General features: G+C 40.2%; 1 protein-coding gene across 4 annotated transcripts in view; it reads right to left on the bottom strand.

Moving 5' to 3' along the window:
* Window positions 1–1,704: 1,704 nt before the first annotated feature.
* dync1i1a (dynein cytoplasmic 1 intermediate chain 1a) overlaps window positions 1,705–17,482 on the bottom strand; it is a 533,829-nt gene continuing 518,051 nt past the window's right edge. For 3 of the 4 annotated variants that reach the window (XM_068009827.1, XM_068009839.1, XM_068009828.1), the window contains 2 exons: window positions 16,202–16,327; window positions 1,705–2,340 (listed from right to left, as the gene is read on the bottom strand). In XM_068009827.1, coding sequence (XP_067865928.1) covers window positions 2,221–2,340; window positions 16,202–16,327 — 246 coding nt within the window. In that variant the 3' untranslated portion in view covers window positions 1,705–2,220. The remainder of the gene's footprint in view (window positions 2,341–16,201; window positions 16,328–17,482) is intronic. The other variant, XM_068009830.1, reaches the window with a different exon arrangement.

The raw sequence follows: 17,482 nt of genomic DNA, 5'->3' as shown, positions 1-17,482 counted from the left end.
CAACACGAGGAATCCCCCACCCCATTGGAGCCCACCTGGCGTCACCCACCCCCACGCTGTGGCAGGCCCTCCCGATGCAGGCAAAATGCCCGCAGAGGTGGGAAGTGGCCGTTAATTGGCCACTTATGTGGCTCAAATTGGCGACCTGGCAGGCAGCCAAGTAGCCAACTATCTCACCACTGGCTGGTGTTTATACTGGAGGATGGTAGACAGTGGTGTTCCCCAGGGTTAGAGCTGGGGCCACTGCTCTTTTTTTGCTGTATATAAATTACTTGGGGATGTGGCAGTGAGGATGATCTGAAGCACCTGCAACAGGACATAGATACACTAGCAGAATAGGCAGAGAGGTGGCAGATGGAAGTTAATGAGGCAAAAGAACTGTGCCATTAAGTCTATAAAGAGTGTGCAGGAACAGAGGTGACGCATGTGCATTGATCTTTGAAGGTGGCAGGACATATTAAGAAAGTGGTTAGTATAGCATATGGGATCTTGGGCTTCAAAAATAGAGGCATGGAGGGAAGTTATGCTGAACCTTTCAGGAAGGATGTGAGGGTCCTTGATAGGGTACAGAGGAGAATTATCAGAATGGTTCCAGGGATGGGGTTTTTAGTTGCAAGGTTAGGCTAGAACTGGGTTCCTTAGAACAAAGGAGATTGAGGGGAGATTTAATAGAGGTGTACAAGCTTATGTCAGGCTTATACAGGCTAGACAAGGAAAAGCTGTTCCCGTTAACAAATGGTGCCAGGACTAGCGGGGAGACACATTGAAGGTTTTGGGCAAGAGATGCAGGGGGAATATGAAGAAGAATTTTTTTTACGCAGCATGTAATAATGATCTGGAACACGTTGCCTACAAGGGTGGTGGAAGCTGAGACAATCAATGACTTCAAAAGGAAGTTGGATGGCCACTTGAGGGTAATAGACTTTGGGGGGGGGGGGGGGGGGGGGGGAGAGAGAGACTGAGACTGACTGGATAGCTCCACGGAGATCCAGCATGGACATGATGGGCCAAATAGCCTCCTTCTGTATTATATACGACATGGCAATGCAAAGATATTAGGCTCCCCTCCAGAAGCCTTCCCCCACAATTCTGGCAGCCCTCCCCTCCCCTCCCCTCCCTCCAGCCTGTCGTCAATGAACCAGGAAAATTTAAATGACACAGCATATTCTTGGTTTGGTCAAATTTTCACAAGCCATAGTTGCAATCGCTTTGTCTGGTCTGATCTACTACCTATAACATTTTATTTTAATTGGGAGTGTACATTTCAACAGTATTGTGGAATTTGTTTTATAAAATAAGGCAAGATTTGTTTGGAGGGCAAAAAATTAATCTATGGAATTAATCTAATCTTGCATGAGCCACATCAAATCAAGTTTCACAAACAGTAGCCAGTTTCTGTGAGAGGAGCTAAAGTTTAATTTCTGAAGCAGATTTATGTGTCAGTTGTGCTTTTAAATATGAGTGCTCAAACCTCAAATATCAGTATGTTGACTTGTATGGAGATTTACAGCACTTTGGGAATAAAGCTCCTACTTAAATGGGAATTGATACCAATCCACTTTAGGACAATGATTTTTTGGGGAAAATGTTTATTTCTTTAAATGAAGGCCAACATGGCCTCTAATACTTGAATTTAAAGAGGAAAACTGAAATGCACACAGAGAGACAATAAAGGAGACACATCATGGGCATGTTCTAGGATAGATTATTTTAATGTTTTCTTAGTATTTTCCATGCAGTAGTTTAATAAGTATGGAGCAACAATGCTCATACAGTACAACCATTCATAATGTACATTACCATATTGCGAAAACACCACATTTGAAATTCTTGGCTCAGTCTTGTACAATGGAGCTTACCACATCTGCACATCATCATATCTGGCGTCATATGGGTTTAATAGATCTATGCCATACATGCATGTGAATACAAGTTTAACTACAGGCTTCTAGTCATTAAATTCAACCGCTAACTAGTTAAAAGACATCAATGAATAGCTCTTATTCAATTTCAGTATTTATGACACCCATTTAAGGTCACAGAATTCAGCAGTAATTTTCATAATGCTTTGTTTTTAAACACACTTTACATATTGTTAAACATACTAGAAGTATGAAATAGTAAAACTAATAATAGCAGATTTTCATCATAAATGGTTCCTTACACTGGCATATCTTAGTATAGCATCATTGGGCTGGCAAGGCGGGTGTAGATAATGTCTTACAGCTGTACAGCCAATTCAACAACACTTTCCTCTTCAGTATCTGCCCGATTAGCCCGGATCTCCACCAGGGTCCTAGCAAAACGAGCCCATTCATCACCATGAGGGATTGCCAATTGCTGTGAATGAGAAAGAAGTGGAAATACATCACCTTTTAGAAAAAAAATTCCTAACCCTCAAACCTGAAGCTTTCAAAGAGATATCTTATCTCTTGTTTCATTTATATGATGACTATACTAAACTATTTCATGTTATTGTTTTTAACTGATTCTTACAGGTCAAGATTACTTTCATTCACATCCTCTATACATTAGGATTCACTATGGGCAACTTGAACAAAATAACAGCTTTAAGGGCTCAAACATAAATTTATTTGGCAACATAAGTTATAAAGGTTGTAAATCACTTGCCTGCAGTAAATGTGGTTTAACAATTAATAAGAGCCATTAACTGTAACACATCATTGGGCACTCCTATTGAGAGTGTCGAGAGCATTTTGTACTTTTTAAAATATTTACATTAAACAAGTAAGAATTAACTTTCCACTACAATTGGAGATTAGGTAACACATTGTCTTTTCGTCTCTAGAAGCTGGATTTTTTTTAATAGCTAAAATAGCATGAATGTCTCCACTCAGCTTGCTGTAAAAGTCTTATGTGGCATGAGTTTGGCCCGTCTCAACTCATTCCCAAGTGGACTTGGGCTTGCAGCACAAAACTACCTATAATTTGGCATAAATTGATAATCTAATTCAAACGGGTCCCACAAGGTCAGTTAGTGTGGGAAATGAAAATAACACACTGGTGCAATAGGCTGGTTTTGAGGTAAACTGGGCTAGATTACCTATTGCTGGAAAGCCATGGTGGTGATCAACAAAAAAAAAACTCGAAGTGTTACACTCACGTGAAGTGCAGCAATTAAAAATACAAGAACCCAAACTGAAGAGTTATAAAAATGGACTTTTCCTTTAAAAAGTGGACAACGTGCTGTGAAATGGCTGCCGAAGGTCAAACCTGTATATTCAAACTGTCTCACTGGTGAGGATAAAAGGATACATTCCAAGCTAAAATGTGTCAATTACACCCTTCCTGAACCCATCAAGAGACATTTTTGAATTGAATGGGTTCTTCTGAAACAAAGAAGGTGTGAAATAGCCACATCCTGGGCCATTGTCAGTCACCACAGGGAGGGGAATCTGTGTCTCCTAACACAGGCACCATTTTGACCTTAAAAAGTAGGTCTTTGGAGAGAGAGAGAGAACCAGGAAAAGCATCACGAAAGCTGAGAGCTGGGAGAAATCCACCAAGAGCCAAAGAAAGTGCCCTGCTCGGATTTCTACACTTCAACTTGTGCACAGAGAACTGAAGTGATCCCCTGTCTCTAGATTGAAGTGTCAGCTACAAGAGAAATCTATAAACAACCCAGGCCTGCAACTTTAAAAGAGAAATTGACCTCGGAAAAGATTCAACAGGTTTACTGCAAACCACGAAAACCTACCTCACTTCAAACTACTTACCCCTTTTCCCCTCTATCTATATCTTCTTATGTATGTGCGCGGGTGAATGAGTGTGCGGGTACGACCATTTCAGGAATGAATAGTGCTCAATAAATAGTTAATCTTCTGTTTTAAACCTACAAGAAAATCTGGCGCTGTCTATTATTTGACAAATAAAACAAAAGGGGTTAGAACCCTAGTAACAAAACACTTGATGTTGGGAGTTGAACAGTGGGGACCACCCACGTCCCTTACCACTTGGCCGTAACAAAAGAAAGTTTGAGATTCTACACCACCTTTATGCTGGGGTGGAATATGAGTCATTAGCTTCTGTTCATGACAGAGGTCAGTTTATTCAGCAACTCTGAATAAAACATAGCAGTGGAGGTAAATGTATGGCCATCAAAAGCTACTCCCATCTCATCTGCCTTTCTGGTAGTCTCAGCAGGACTCGTACATTCTCCTTGGCAAAATTTTAAAAAACATGAAACAACACACTAGATACACGAAATAAAAACCAGAAATGCTGGAAATACTCAGCAGATCTGGTGGCATCTGTGGAGAGAGAAGCAGAGTTAACGTTTCAGGTCAGTGACCTTTCATCAGAACTAAAGCAAACCCAATTAAAACTGTTATTAAAGATAGCGCATTTAATCACCTATTCTTTGTGCATGAGCTTATATAGTGAGTAATGGCAGACTATTCAACTGTGAGATATCGCAGCCAGGCCTGATTCTATTCTCACTGACAACACACACATGAATATTTCCCAGCATGTTTTTTTTTTATTCTTTCATCGGATGTAGACATCGCAAGCAAGGCCAGCATTTGCTGCCCATCCCGAATTACCCTCGACACCTGAGAGGCTTGCTAGGCCATTTCAGAGGGCAGGTAAGAGTCAACCACATTGCTGTGGATCTGGAGTCAAATGTAGGCCAGACCGGGTAAGGATGGTAGATTTCCTTCCCTAAAGTACATAAAGTTCACTTATGTACTTTAGGGAAGGAAATCTGCCATCCTTACCCGGTTTTTACGACAATCGATGTTAGTTTCATGGCACCATTACTGAGCCTAGCTTTCAATTCCAGATTTTTATTAATTGAATTTAAATTCCACCAGCTGTCATGATGGGATTTGAACCCGTGTCCCCTGGGCATCTGGATTACTCGTTCAGTGACATTACCACTACGCCACCGTCTCCGCTGTCACTGCACTGTGGTCCCACAACAAGAATCCTGCCAGAATTTTCCCTTTCTTCTCTCAGCGATGTTGTGGCCAATTGCAACAACTGCAGTATTCTTACTGTCATCCTAGCAATAACCAGCCAATTCAACACAGAACGTGACTGAAGCTTCCGGGTGTTTATGGGTCAGTACGAGTTGCATCTAGCAACCTAGCCAGAAGAGCTAGTTTCATTTAAATTAAAAAATTGAAATTGTAATTTTTACTGCTTCAAAGTACCGTAGGTTCAAAATGTCTCTCTAACCAGTCGGATGAAGGACCTCATTCAACATCTGAGTGACAAAGAACCAGGTTTCCATACAATCACTGAACAGTGGCCTGTAGCCCGTGACGTGTACATTCTGCATTATCTGCTTGACTATATGATAATGCTTTTGCTGTAAAAGTTTGGTGGGTATCTTCTGTTTATAAACTAATTGAATTTCTTATTTTTAAAGCAGATACACATTAAAAAAAAACGAAATAAAGAATCCTCACTTTTTCTGTCGTGGATTATGTTTTCTCCTCAACTCAATTCATTTTCAGTCAATCTTGTTATTTAAAAAAAAATTTTCACCATGGATGTCCAATCTCTCTACGCCTCCATTCCCCCACCGGGACAGTCTGAGGACTTCTTCCTTGAATGGAGGCCAACCAGTTCCCATCTAGCAAGATCCATCTCCACGACTGAACTTGCTCTCACATTGAACAACATCTTTTTTTGACTCGGCACACTTCCTCCAAATAAATGGTGTTGCTATTGGAACCTGTATGGGTCCGAGCTATGCCTGCCTTTTTGTGGGATAGGTGGAACATTCTTTGTTCCAGTCCTACTCAGGTTCCCTCCCTCACATCTTTTTTTGGGTACACTGATGACATTCAGTGCCATTTCCTGCTCTCACCCTGAACTGGAAAATTTAATCAACTTTGCTACAATTTCCGCCCTAACTGCTCTGTCTCCATTTCTGGCGTAGGCTATCAACTATAAACCCATCGACTCCCAGAGTTACCTTGACGAGACTTCTTCCCATCCCATTTCCTGTAAAGACTCTAGTTCATTCTCCAAGTTTCTCCGCCTTCACCACATCTTTTCTGCCACCTTCCATACCAGCGCTACTGATGTGTCTTCCTTTTCCCTCAATTCCCATCCACCATGGTTGACAGGATCCTTGACCATGTCTGTTCCATTTCCCATGCTTCTGTTCTCACCCCATCCGCTCCCTCCCACAATAGGGTTCCCTTTGTCTTCAGCTTCAACCTCAGCAGCCTCTACATTCCACACAATCATTCTCCATCATTTCTGCCACCAGCAAACACATCTTTTCCTCCCCTTTCAGCATTCTGAAGGGAACATTCCCTCCTGACACCATGTGTCCCCACTTCCCAAAAGATGCAACACCTGCTCTTTTACCTCCGCCCTTCCCACTGTCCAGGAAAACATTCCTTCCAGGTGAAACAGTAATTATTTGTACTTGTTTCAATATAGCATATTGTATTCGGTGCTCATGCTGCCGTCTCCTGTACACAGAGGAGCCCAAACACAGATTGGGTGACTGCTTTGCGGAACATCTTGTTCAGTCTGCAAGCGTGACCCCAAGACTTCAGTCACTTGCCATTTTATTTCTTTGCCCCTCTTCCAATCATGGCCTCAGCCTCCCACACTGTTCTAATGAAGCTCAACATAAACTTGAGGAACAGCACCTCATCTTTCAATTAGGCACTTTACAGCCTTCCAGACTCAACATGGAGTTCAACAATTTCAAATCATGACCTCTGCCCTGATTTTTTCAGATTGCAGCTACTGATGATGATTCTGTTATTCCCATTTGTACCTTCTCTAGACCCATCTTTTGTTTCTTTACTTGTCCTGATACCATCTCCTTTTGCCTTGCACCATCATCTCACCATCAGAGCTTCCCTTTTGTTCTTCCCCCACTTCCCTTTCCCTGCCTCTGTACTTGCTTAAAAACTGTTATATCTCTAACATTTTCCAGTTCTGACGAAATGTCATCAACTTGAAATGTTAACTCTGTTTCTCTCTTCACAGATGCTGCCTGACCTGTTGAGTATTTCCAGCATTTTCTGTTTTTATTAAGGATCTTTGCTTACTCTCTCAACATTATTTTGAAGTATAGACTGTATTAAACGTTCATAAAGTGAAACTTACAAACTAACCAAAGCTGTGATGAGATCGTACACAATGTAAACACTGACTAAAAGTGAAATTGGCAACAACAGTTTACATTTCTATAAAATGCCTCACATCCACATCCTGGAGCACTTTACAGAGCAGATCACAAAAGAGGGTACCATGCATGAAGGTGAAAGGCAAGGGAGGGAAACATGGACGAATAAAACAATCTTACAAGTATTTGGAAGGGAGGAAGTAGGTGACAATGCCAAGGTAATGGCAGAGTTCCAGAGTGCAGGGACAGTGACAAAGAGCAGCTACCAATGATGGAATGGAATGTTTAAAAAATGTGTAGGAGGCCAAATTCAAAGAAGATGGTGCTTGTATGAGAGGAGATGATCCCTGGAGACAGAATTGAGTGAGGTCATGGATCTTAAAATCAATTTGCTGGGGTATGGACAGACAATGAGAGTTTGGCCAGGATGTGATGAAAGGGATAAGAATCTTTGTCAAGGTGAGGACAGAGCATGGCATTCTGGATGATTTGTATTTTGTGGTGCTGGGTGAAAATGCAGCACAGGACAAGGCAATATTTGGTTCACTTGTGTACTGTTTTGCACCAGCCATTGCATACTGATATCACAATCTCAGTCTGGCTGAGGAGCTGCTTAATGGAGGCTGAGCACCATCCTTTTCAGTGCTGTATCTCTAAACTAAACTAAACTAAACTAAACTGAAAAAGGGACAATTCTTTAAAAAAAAAGCCAGATAAGACACTTCAGGCTACTTCCTCACACCTCCTTTAATATTCTCAAAGGCCTGACTGTGGGCTCTAACTTCTAATGATAGAATTCTTAAAAGGTGAGAGAAAACAAAAACAGGGAAGCTGAGATACTTGCTGGCAGATGCAGACAAACACTGACTCAATGCATTTGATTATTGCACAAAAGCATCATCTACATTCACAATCACTTATGTCTGATTAGTGAATATTTATATTATTTTAGGAGAAGCATACACTTCTATTTACAATGCTTTGTTTACTCAAACAACAATAGATCATATATGAAACAAAAACAAGAAATGCTGGATTCACCCAGCAGGTCTGGCAGCATCTGTGGAAAGAGAAGCAGAGTTAACGTTTCGGGTCAGTGACCCTTCTTCGGAACCCCTTCGGAAATAGATCATATATGGACTGGCTGAAGTATCAAAGTCTCCTGAAATATAGTGTTACCAATAGGATGTGAATAGGTAGAACTAAAAAGAAATTCTATAACCTGGTTTAACTGCCCCTGTGTTTCTCTTGGCCTTCTACATACAACGTAATAAATAAATATACACTGCTCTTGATTTCAGAAATTTTACAGAAGGTTTCACAAATCAGAACAAGTATCATAGACAAAGCAAGTCATATTCTTAACACATCCTGCATCTTCATGCATTTTGTTCAATTAATCAAGCATAGTGGTAATGTTACTAGATTAGTAATCCAGATGCTTGGACTAATACTCTGGAGACACAAGGTCAAATCCCACCTCACCAGCTGAGAGAATTCAAATTCAATTAAGTAAATCTGGAATAACTAGTCTCAGTAATGGTGACTATGAAACTATTGTAAAAACTCATCTGGCTTACTGTGAAGGAAATCTGCTGTCCTTACCTGGCCTGATCTACATGACTCCAGACCCACAGAAATGTGGCTGACACTTAACTGCCCTGAAATGGTCTTGCAAGCTACTCAGTTGTATCAAACAGCCACAGAAAAATCGAAGAACAATAAAACCAGACGGTCCACCTAGCACCAGGCACATCCTGCCTAGTTGACCCGGTAAAGTTCTCCTCACTAACTTCTGGGGACTTGTGCCAAAACGGGAGAGCTGTCCCACAGACTTGTCAAGCAACAGCCTGACAGTCATACTCATCGAATCATACCTTACAGATAATGTCCCAGCCTCTATCATCAATACCACACCAGAGGTAGCGACGGCACAGTGGTATACAGTCAGGAAGGATTGGCCCGCAGCACTGAATCTGGACCCCATGAAGTCTCATGGCATCAGGTCAAACATGGGCAAGGAAATCTCCTGCTGATTATCACCTACCGCCCTCAACTGATGAATTGTGTTCCTCCATGTTGAAAACCACTTGGAAGAAGCACTGAGGTAGCAAGGGTGCAGAATGTATTCTGGATGGGGGAACTTCAATGCCTAGAGTGGCTTGGTAGCACCATTACGGAGTACTGAAGCAACAACACAGGACTACATGCATGTTATAGACAGAATTAAGTGATCCCACACCCAACGGATCAGATAAAATTTCTGCAGTCCTGCCACATCCAGTCGTGAATGGCGGTGGACAATTAAACAACTAATGGGAGGAGGAGGCTTCACAAACATCCCCATCCTCAATGATGGGGGAGTCCAGCATGTCAGTGTAAAAGACAAGGCTGAAGCATTTGGAACCATCTTTAGCCAGAATTTATCAGAAGCTTAACTGGACCAGCCACATAAATATTGTGACTACAAGAGCAGGTCAGAGGTTCAGAATTTTGCATCAAGCATCTTACCTCCCAACCCCAAAACTTGTCCACTATCTACAACGCACAAGTCAGGAGTGTGATGGAATACTTCCCATTGCCTGGATGAGTCCAGCTCCAACAACACTCAAGATGATCAACACTATCCAGGAAAAGCAGCCCACTTGACTGGCACCCAATCCACCACTGGTGTACCATGGTTGCAGTGTGTACTGTTACGACCAGGTGAGAAAGGTATCTGGAGGTCTCTTTCAGCCCTCACCTGGTCTCATTGTAACAGAATTTAATTTTTAAACACACTGTGTTTGGAGTTCCCCCTTGGTGAATCCTTGTTCATCACTTTCCAATTATAAGGCAAAGAAAAGTGAAATTTATTAAAACTTAAACTCTAATTTGGTTAACGCCTACGGATACACCCCGTGCCCCATGCTAGCATGCATATGTGATACGCACATGCAAACAGAGACAGAAAAGAGCAGAAGAAAAAATAGAGAGGTTTGAGGCAACATCAGAACTTCGAGAATACGGTGCTTCGAGCTCATTGTAGTCCTGTTTTTCGTTGGGGACCAGTATTCTTCTTAAACCTTGTTCACTATAGGAGACTTTTCTCTCTAGGGGTTCCTGTGTCTTCAATGGGTCTTCAGTTCCGTGAGAAAGTGATGGGAGCAGACAGGAGAGAGATGTTCTTAGTCCAGGAGCAAAGAGCTTTCTGAGTTCAAATTCTCTGTGGCAAGTTCAAATTCAAAAAACTCCAACAGCCAGTTAGTCATGTGACTAAACTGGTCTGACCACGTCTGTTTGTGTATTCAGCCATTTTAGCAGTTAACCTGGAATGCCAGCCTCTCCACCTTCAACGTCTGGTAATCAAGAGTCCATTGTGGATTAAATTGGAGCAGGGAGTGGCCTATTTGTCCTTTCCAAGTACTGTCTGTTACTATGCAAATGTCTTTCCAGTCAGGGGCTTGGCAACCCCTTGTAATAGGCCTTCTTTCCTTCCCAGTAACAATTTTAAAATTTAATGTCCATGTGGCAAAGTATATGTGTGCCTCATTCTTGGCAGTTGGGGGCCTGCATGACAGTACCATCTACAAGATAAACTAAAACAATTCGCCAAGGTTCCTTCAACAGCACCTTCCAAACCCACGACCTCTACCACTGAGAAGGCCAAGGGCAGCAGGTGCATGGGAACACCACCACATGCAAGCTCCCCTCCAAGGCACATACCATCCTGTCACTGGGTCAAAATCCTGGAACTTCCTCCCTAACAGCACTGTTGGATACCTACACTACATGGACTGCAGCGGTTCAAGGAAGCAGCTCACCACCACCTTCTCAAGGGCAATTAGGGATGGGCAATAAATGCTGGCCTTGCCAGCAACATCCACATCCCTTGAATGAAAAGAATATTTTTTGCAAAAGTGACTATCTTAAGTATTAGGCTAATGGTGAACTTACATATATGTGAGGGGTCTTTTAAAAAGAATCTGGTTCTTTATCTACAACGTATCTCTGAAAATTATTTCTATGTGGCAGTTGATTGATTTTAAAATCATAGTTGAAAGAAAATGTGTCCAGAAGATTCAGCGCAAAAATTGGTTTTTGCTGTCTCGACACTGCTCCAAAAATTTCTGCGCCAAGGGTTAATAAAACAAACATGCTAGTTAATGAGTTACTGGGAAATGTGCCACTGACTGAAAAGGTGGTATTTTTGTAGAGACATGACTTAATCATTGTGCAAATGAAAGGATTGTATTGACAAACATTCACATGGATGTGCTTTGAGAACATATTTAATGGGTTATTGGCACCTACGTACTTTCTGATTTAAAAATCTCTCCTGCATAATTTAGACACAAATTCAATTTTTAAATCCCAGAATATTAGCAGGCACTTTATCTGGATCACTGAATAACTTCCTGCGGGTGAGAACCAATTTAATTTAATAACTGTTAGGGAGTGCACCACAAAACAGCTAGTCCTGTTGACTCTGTGATGGTCAGCTTATCAAAGTATAGAAAATGCACAAGAACATTTGCTAACCTATTGGTAAATTAGGACTTTCAAGCTAGCAGGGCCGTCAAAGGTACAGTTAGCTTCTCCTTTGTTACTATTTGTCTTAAGCTATTGTATATTTTGAGAAGGAAACTAAGCAATACCACCAATTAACATTGTCTATATACAGGCAACTCTTTGGTTTTATGACATTGACATATACCTTAGGTGGACAAATATTCTTGTAAAAACCGAGCAACATATGAAACAATAATTTGCATCAGAAATAACATTTATGATTCAAAATCCTATCAAAATGTAGAATGCACATACGAAATCAAGAAAAAAATCATTAACAGTGAAAAGGTGTAAAACAAATAATGTCTTCATACTAATTTTTTTTTTGTATGACAAGTTTAAAGTTAAGCAGAAGTTTTACATTAAAATTAAACCTGGCTATTCAAAAATGATCCTTACAATGTCACTAATCCTATATAATTACTCCTTCATGCTAGAATTTTCCCTATTCATCAGTCCATTGCTAGAAGATGGTCTTAACTCAGGCTTTGAAAGTAATGCCTGATCTTATTACTGCAAAGAAAAAACTTTGAATTCAGGGAAAATAATTCACATTGAAAAGCTATACTTGATGCATATCAAATTAAATCATGATAACAGATGGCCAAGGCTGGCATACGTTTCCGTTCTAATATTCTAATAAGCATTTCTATAAATGTGAAATATTTAAAAAATCCAATTTGCAATGACTTCATTTGTATTCTTCTTCTTCTTTGGCCTCCTTATCTCGAGAGACAATGGGTAAGCGCCTGGAGGTGGTCAGTGGTGTGTGGAGCAGCGCCTGGAGTGGCTATAAAGGCCAATTCTAGAGTGACAGGCTCTTCCACAGGTGCTGCAGAAAAATTTGTTTGTCAGGGCTGTTACACAGTTGGCTCTCCCCTTGCGCCTCTGTCTTTCTTCTTGCCAACTGCTAAGTCTCTTCGACTCGCCACACTTTAGCCCCACCTTTATGGCTGCCCGCCAGCTCTGGCGAACGCTGGCAACTGACTCCCACGACTTGTGATCAATGTCACAGGATTTCATGTCGCGTTTGCAGACGTCTTTAAAGCGGAGACATGGACGGCCGGTGGGTCTGATACCAGTGGTGAGCTCGCTGTACAATGTGTCTTTGGGGATCCTGCCAACTTCCATGCGGCTCACATGGCCAAGCCATCTCAAGCGCCGCTGACTCAGTAGTGTATATAAGCTGGGGATGTTGGCCGCCTCGAGGACTTCTGTGTTGGAGATACGGTCCGGCCACCTGATGCCAGGTATTCTCCGGAGGCAGCGAAGATGGAATGAATTGAGACGTCGCTCTTGGCTGACATACGTTGTCCAGGCCTCGCTGCCATAGAGCAAGGTACGGAGGACACAGGCTTGATACACTCGGACTTTTGTGTTCCGTGTCAGTGCGCCATTTTCCCACACTCTCTTGGCCAGTCTGGACATAGCAGTGGAAGCCTTTCCCATGCGCTTGTTGATTTCTGCATCTAGGGACAGGTTACTGGTGATAGTTGAGCCTAGGTAGGTGAACTCTTGAACCACTTCCAGAGCGTGGTCGCCAATATTTGTATTAACCAGCAAAGAAAGGATTATTACTATTTTCTGTATGTGTCGAATGCTTGTCATGATTACAATAATGGCGGCAATAATACAATAATGATTACAAAATGGGCAGCACAGTGGCGCAATGGTTAGCACCGCAGCCTCACAGCTCCAGGGACCCGGGTTCGATTCTGGGTACTGCCTGTGCAGAGTTTGCAAGTTCTCCCTGTGACCGCGTGGGTTTTCACCGGGTGCTCCGGTTTACTCCCACCGCCAAAGACTTGCAGGTGATAGGTAAATTGGCCATTGTAAATTTCCCCTAGTGTAGGTAGGTGGTAGGGAATATGGGATTACTATAGGGTTAGTATAAATGGGTGGTTCTTGGTCGGCACAGACTCGGTGGGCCAAAGGGCCTATTTCAGTGCTGTATCTCTAAATAAATAAATAAAATTTAACAATTTTTCATGGTCAAGAGATAGGTAACATATATTAAGTTATTATTTACTTTGATAATTTTTTTTCCACTACATTATTATGTAAAATTCAATGCTTGGAAAAAAATTCAAGCTTTATATGACAGACTCAGGGCTTTTATTCGGAGTTATTTTTATAACTCACTGTAGATTCCAAAATCAGTACAAGTAGTTCTCTTAGAAAGATGGAGCAACTAACATCTCCTCCTACCTTTTAAGAATTGAAAAGTAGAGTTTACCTTTGTTTAAGTATGCTTCTATCATCCAGTAATGAACTGATGAGTAAGAAATAATCTAGAATGTTCTTTGTTTTTATCATTGTCTGGAAGAGTATAAAACCTCAATATTTGTTGAAGTTCAACTTAACATGCAGAATAACAATCAGTCAACCAGACATATTACTGTGGTCAAGATGAGCAGATTTCAAAATGGGACAATACTTAACAGGAACACAAAACATACAATGACTGATTCTGAAATTGAAGATTCAATCTTTAAAAAAAACTAAACTGATGAGAACTTACAACATCTTAAAACAACATTATTCTAACATTAGAAAGTTTTTCTATTAATTGCAGCAGAATTGTGCAAGTGAATGTTCTATATTTTTGTAATTATTATTAATTATAAATTGATGAATGACTAAAAAGGCAAATAAAATGGGAAGTTCTACTTACATTTAGAATTATCAGAACAGTATTTCAATTTTTATCTGTTTATTGTAAGCTCGTTCCAATAAATTGCTTTTCCACAAACGCACGCAAAAAATATAGAGCTAAAAAAATCTATATTTGTACGGAGAAGAAAATGAAGCAGCCTGAACTGTGAATCTGTGCAACAGGGCCTGGTTAGGAATAAATCCGAGAAAGCATACTTTGGGGAAAAATGCTGGGAATGGCAGTGAATATGATCTGAGAAAACAGCTCCAATGGAATGATGCTAAGTGGCTTTCAGTAGTTTACTTTTAACATTTTTTTTTAGATATTCTAGCTTGTGGGGAAAAGTGTAATCTTGAATGCCTGTGTGGGTGAGTAAAGGAGTGGTACAGATCTACAGCAGTTAACTGAAGAACTATGCATACAGTGAAAGCAGCCAACTTCAAAACGTTTAACATGTACTTTCAATAGAAAAACTATAATTAAAATGTTTCGGGATTAATCACTTGTGACATACCATTATAACATTCCAAAACTTAAAAAGCTTTTTCACTAAATGTTCAAATGATCACTGATGAGGCTTTCTTTCTCTTAGATGGCTAAAACATGTTGTTAGTGGAGATCCTCCTTTAAACAGATAATTAATGATGGACTTTATAACCCTAAAACATATTTTATACGCTATGTAAAATAAACAGATTATCAGAATATTTGGAAACTTATATTGTAGACAAAGTACCTATTAGTGCTAAAAGGAAAATTACATCAGTTAACTTTTTTTTTAAAAAAAGGAAAGAACAATTATATCTTAATATATACATTTCAAAGATTACTCATGATTTAAGATCCATTTTCTTTACTGTACAATTTCAGACTTTCCCTTTTCCAATGAGAAAAATGAAGCATAATTTATCACACCAATGAGTTTTAGAACTAGAATATAAACTTCCAGAAATTAAATAAAAAATATATTTAATCTTTCATCAGGTTGTGTTTTCCTGAAGTCAAATTTGAGATCAATTAAAATGCAACCAGTGGTAAAATATATCTGGAAAATGGCTATTAAGACTATACAAAAGCGGATGAAATTAGAGGCAGGATTCCAAAAATAAATGCTCTTCATTTCATCTGCACTTCTCATGTTGTTGCTCCACTTATATACAACATCTATATAGGCAACAAAACATATTGGGTTATTTAAAATACAATTCAATACCATGACAGAAGAGCTAGGGTACCAGATGGATGAGCTCTGACGAGTTTTTTTTTCATCCCTGACTTTTACGTTCTTAACATTGCAACTTATTTAAATTTACCAATTACAAAATAGATGACAAAAATTGCATCACAGACAAATTATCAAAAGTCCTAATTAACAAATCTCAATCACAGTGCTTGAGCAGTTTATAAGAGTCATCTAATGCCTGAGGTTACAGATTTGAAATCAAGCTTTGGCATCAGTTTTTTAAAAATGATATGTGGAGGGATAATTTTATTGTGCGTGTTTCTTTTTGCTGTTGGTTGATTAGGTGGAGTTGGGAGATACCATGGTGAACAATGATGGCTAAGACACTTCATGCAATTGATACGTGACGAACATCTGCACTAAGGATCGCTAGCAGAAAATATCAGTCAGTGCATATAATGAACTCAATGCTAAATATAATTTGTAAAGAAACATTAATTTTACAACTTTCACATCTTCCAAGTAGAATGCAAGATTAGCACAGAAATGTAAAACTATATTTCCCTGAGATTTTAAGAGGATGCAGAATTTCAAATACATAGAGGTATGCATGAAAAATCAATGAAATCAGACCCACTAAACAAATTACAAAAATAACTTTATAACAAATAACAAGTTTGTTAATTACCTCACCAACATCATAAATCCATATGTGTCCTTCTGAATCTCCTACTGCCACCTCCCTGCCAGTTGGTGCCCATCTGACCCGATTCAGTGCAGATGTTCCCTCAACAGCTGCACTAGCTGTTGGCACCTAAAATGAAGAAATATTAAAAAGTTAAATTGCATTTGAGCCCAAGTGAACAACATATAAGAACATAAGAAATAGAAGCAGGAGTAGGCTATATGGTCCATTGAGCCTCCAATAATTGAGCCAAAAGGAAGCTCACTGTCACTAATACATTCTCTATATTCTAGTTAAAACATGAAAGTAAAATGTATATACTGTCTTCACAATGGTGTTATTTTGCTTCATAACAACAAAAGAAATAGGAGCAGGAGTAGACTACATGACCCCTCGAGCTTGCTCCACTATTCAATATGATCATGTCTGACCTTCTGCCTCATCTCCATTTTCCTGCCCGCTCCCCATATCCCTTGATTCCCTGCAAGATCAAAAAAATCTCTCAGCCTTGAATATACTCAACAATAGAGCATTCACAACCCTCTGGGGTAGAGAATTCCAAAGATTCTCTGAGTGAAGAAATTTCTCCTCATCTCAGTCCTAATTGATCTACCCCTTATCCTGAGGCTGTACCCCAGTGTTCTAGATTCTCCAGCCAGGGGATACAACCTCTCAGTATCTACCCTGTCACGCCTCTTCAAAATCTTGCATGTTTCAACGAGATCACCTGACATTCTTCTAAACTCCAGAGAGTATAAGTCCAATTTATTCAGCCTCTCATTATAGGACAACCTTCTCATCCCAGAAAACAATATAGTGAACCTACGTTATACCACCTCCAAGGCAAGTGTATCCTTCCTTCGATCTGGAGACCAGAATTGCACACACAACTCCAGGTGTGGTTTCCCCAAAGCCCTATACGATCTTAGCAAGACTTCTGTATTCTTGTACTCCAATCCCCTTGCAATAAAGGCCAACATGCCATATACCTTCCTAATTGCTTGCTGTACCTGCATGCTAACTTTGTGTTCCTTGTACAAGCACACCCAAGTCTCTCTGAACATTAACATTTAGAAGTTTCATGCCTTTCAAGAAATATTCTGCTTTCCTATTCTTACTTCCAAAGTGAATAACCACACACTTTCTCACATTATACTCCTTCTGCCACCTTGTTGCCCACTCACTTATCCTGTCATATCTCTTTGCAGCCTTTGTGTCGTCCTCACAGCATACATTCCCACCTAGCTTGATATTGTCAACAAATCTGAATTCTCTCATTCTCTT

Source organism: Heterodontus francisci, chromosome 2, assembly GCF_036365525.1.
Source record: "Heterodontus francisci isolate sHetFra1 chromosome 2, sHetFra1.hap1, whole genome shotgun sequence".
Lineage (NCBI taxonomy): Eukaryota > Metazoa > Chordata > Chondrichthyes > Heterodontiformes > Heterodontidae > Heterodontus > Heterodontus francisci.
Note: the sequence above shows the minus strand (reverse complement) of the source record. Positions and strands in the feature narration are given on the sequence as shown.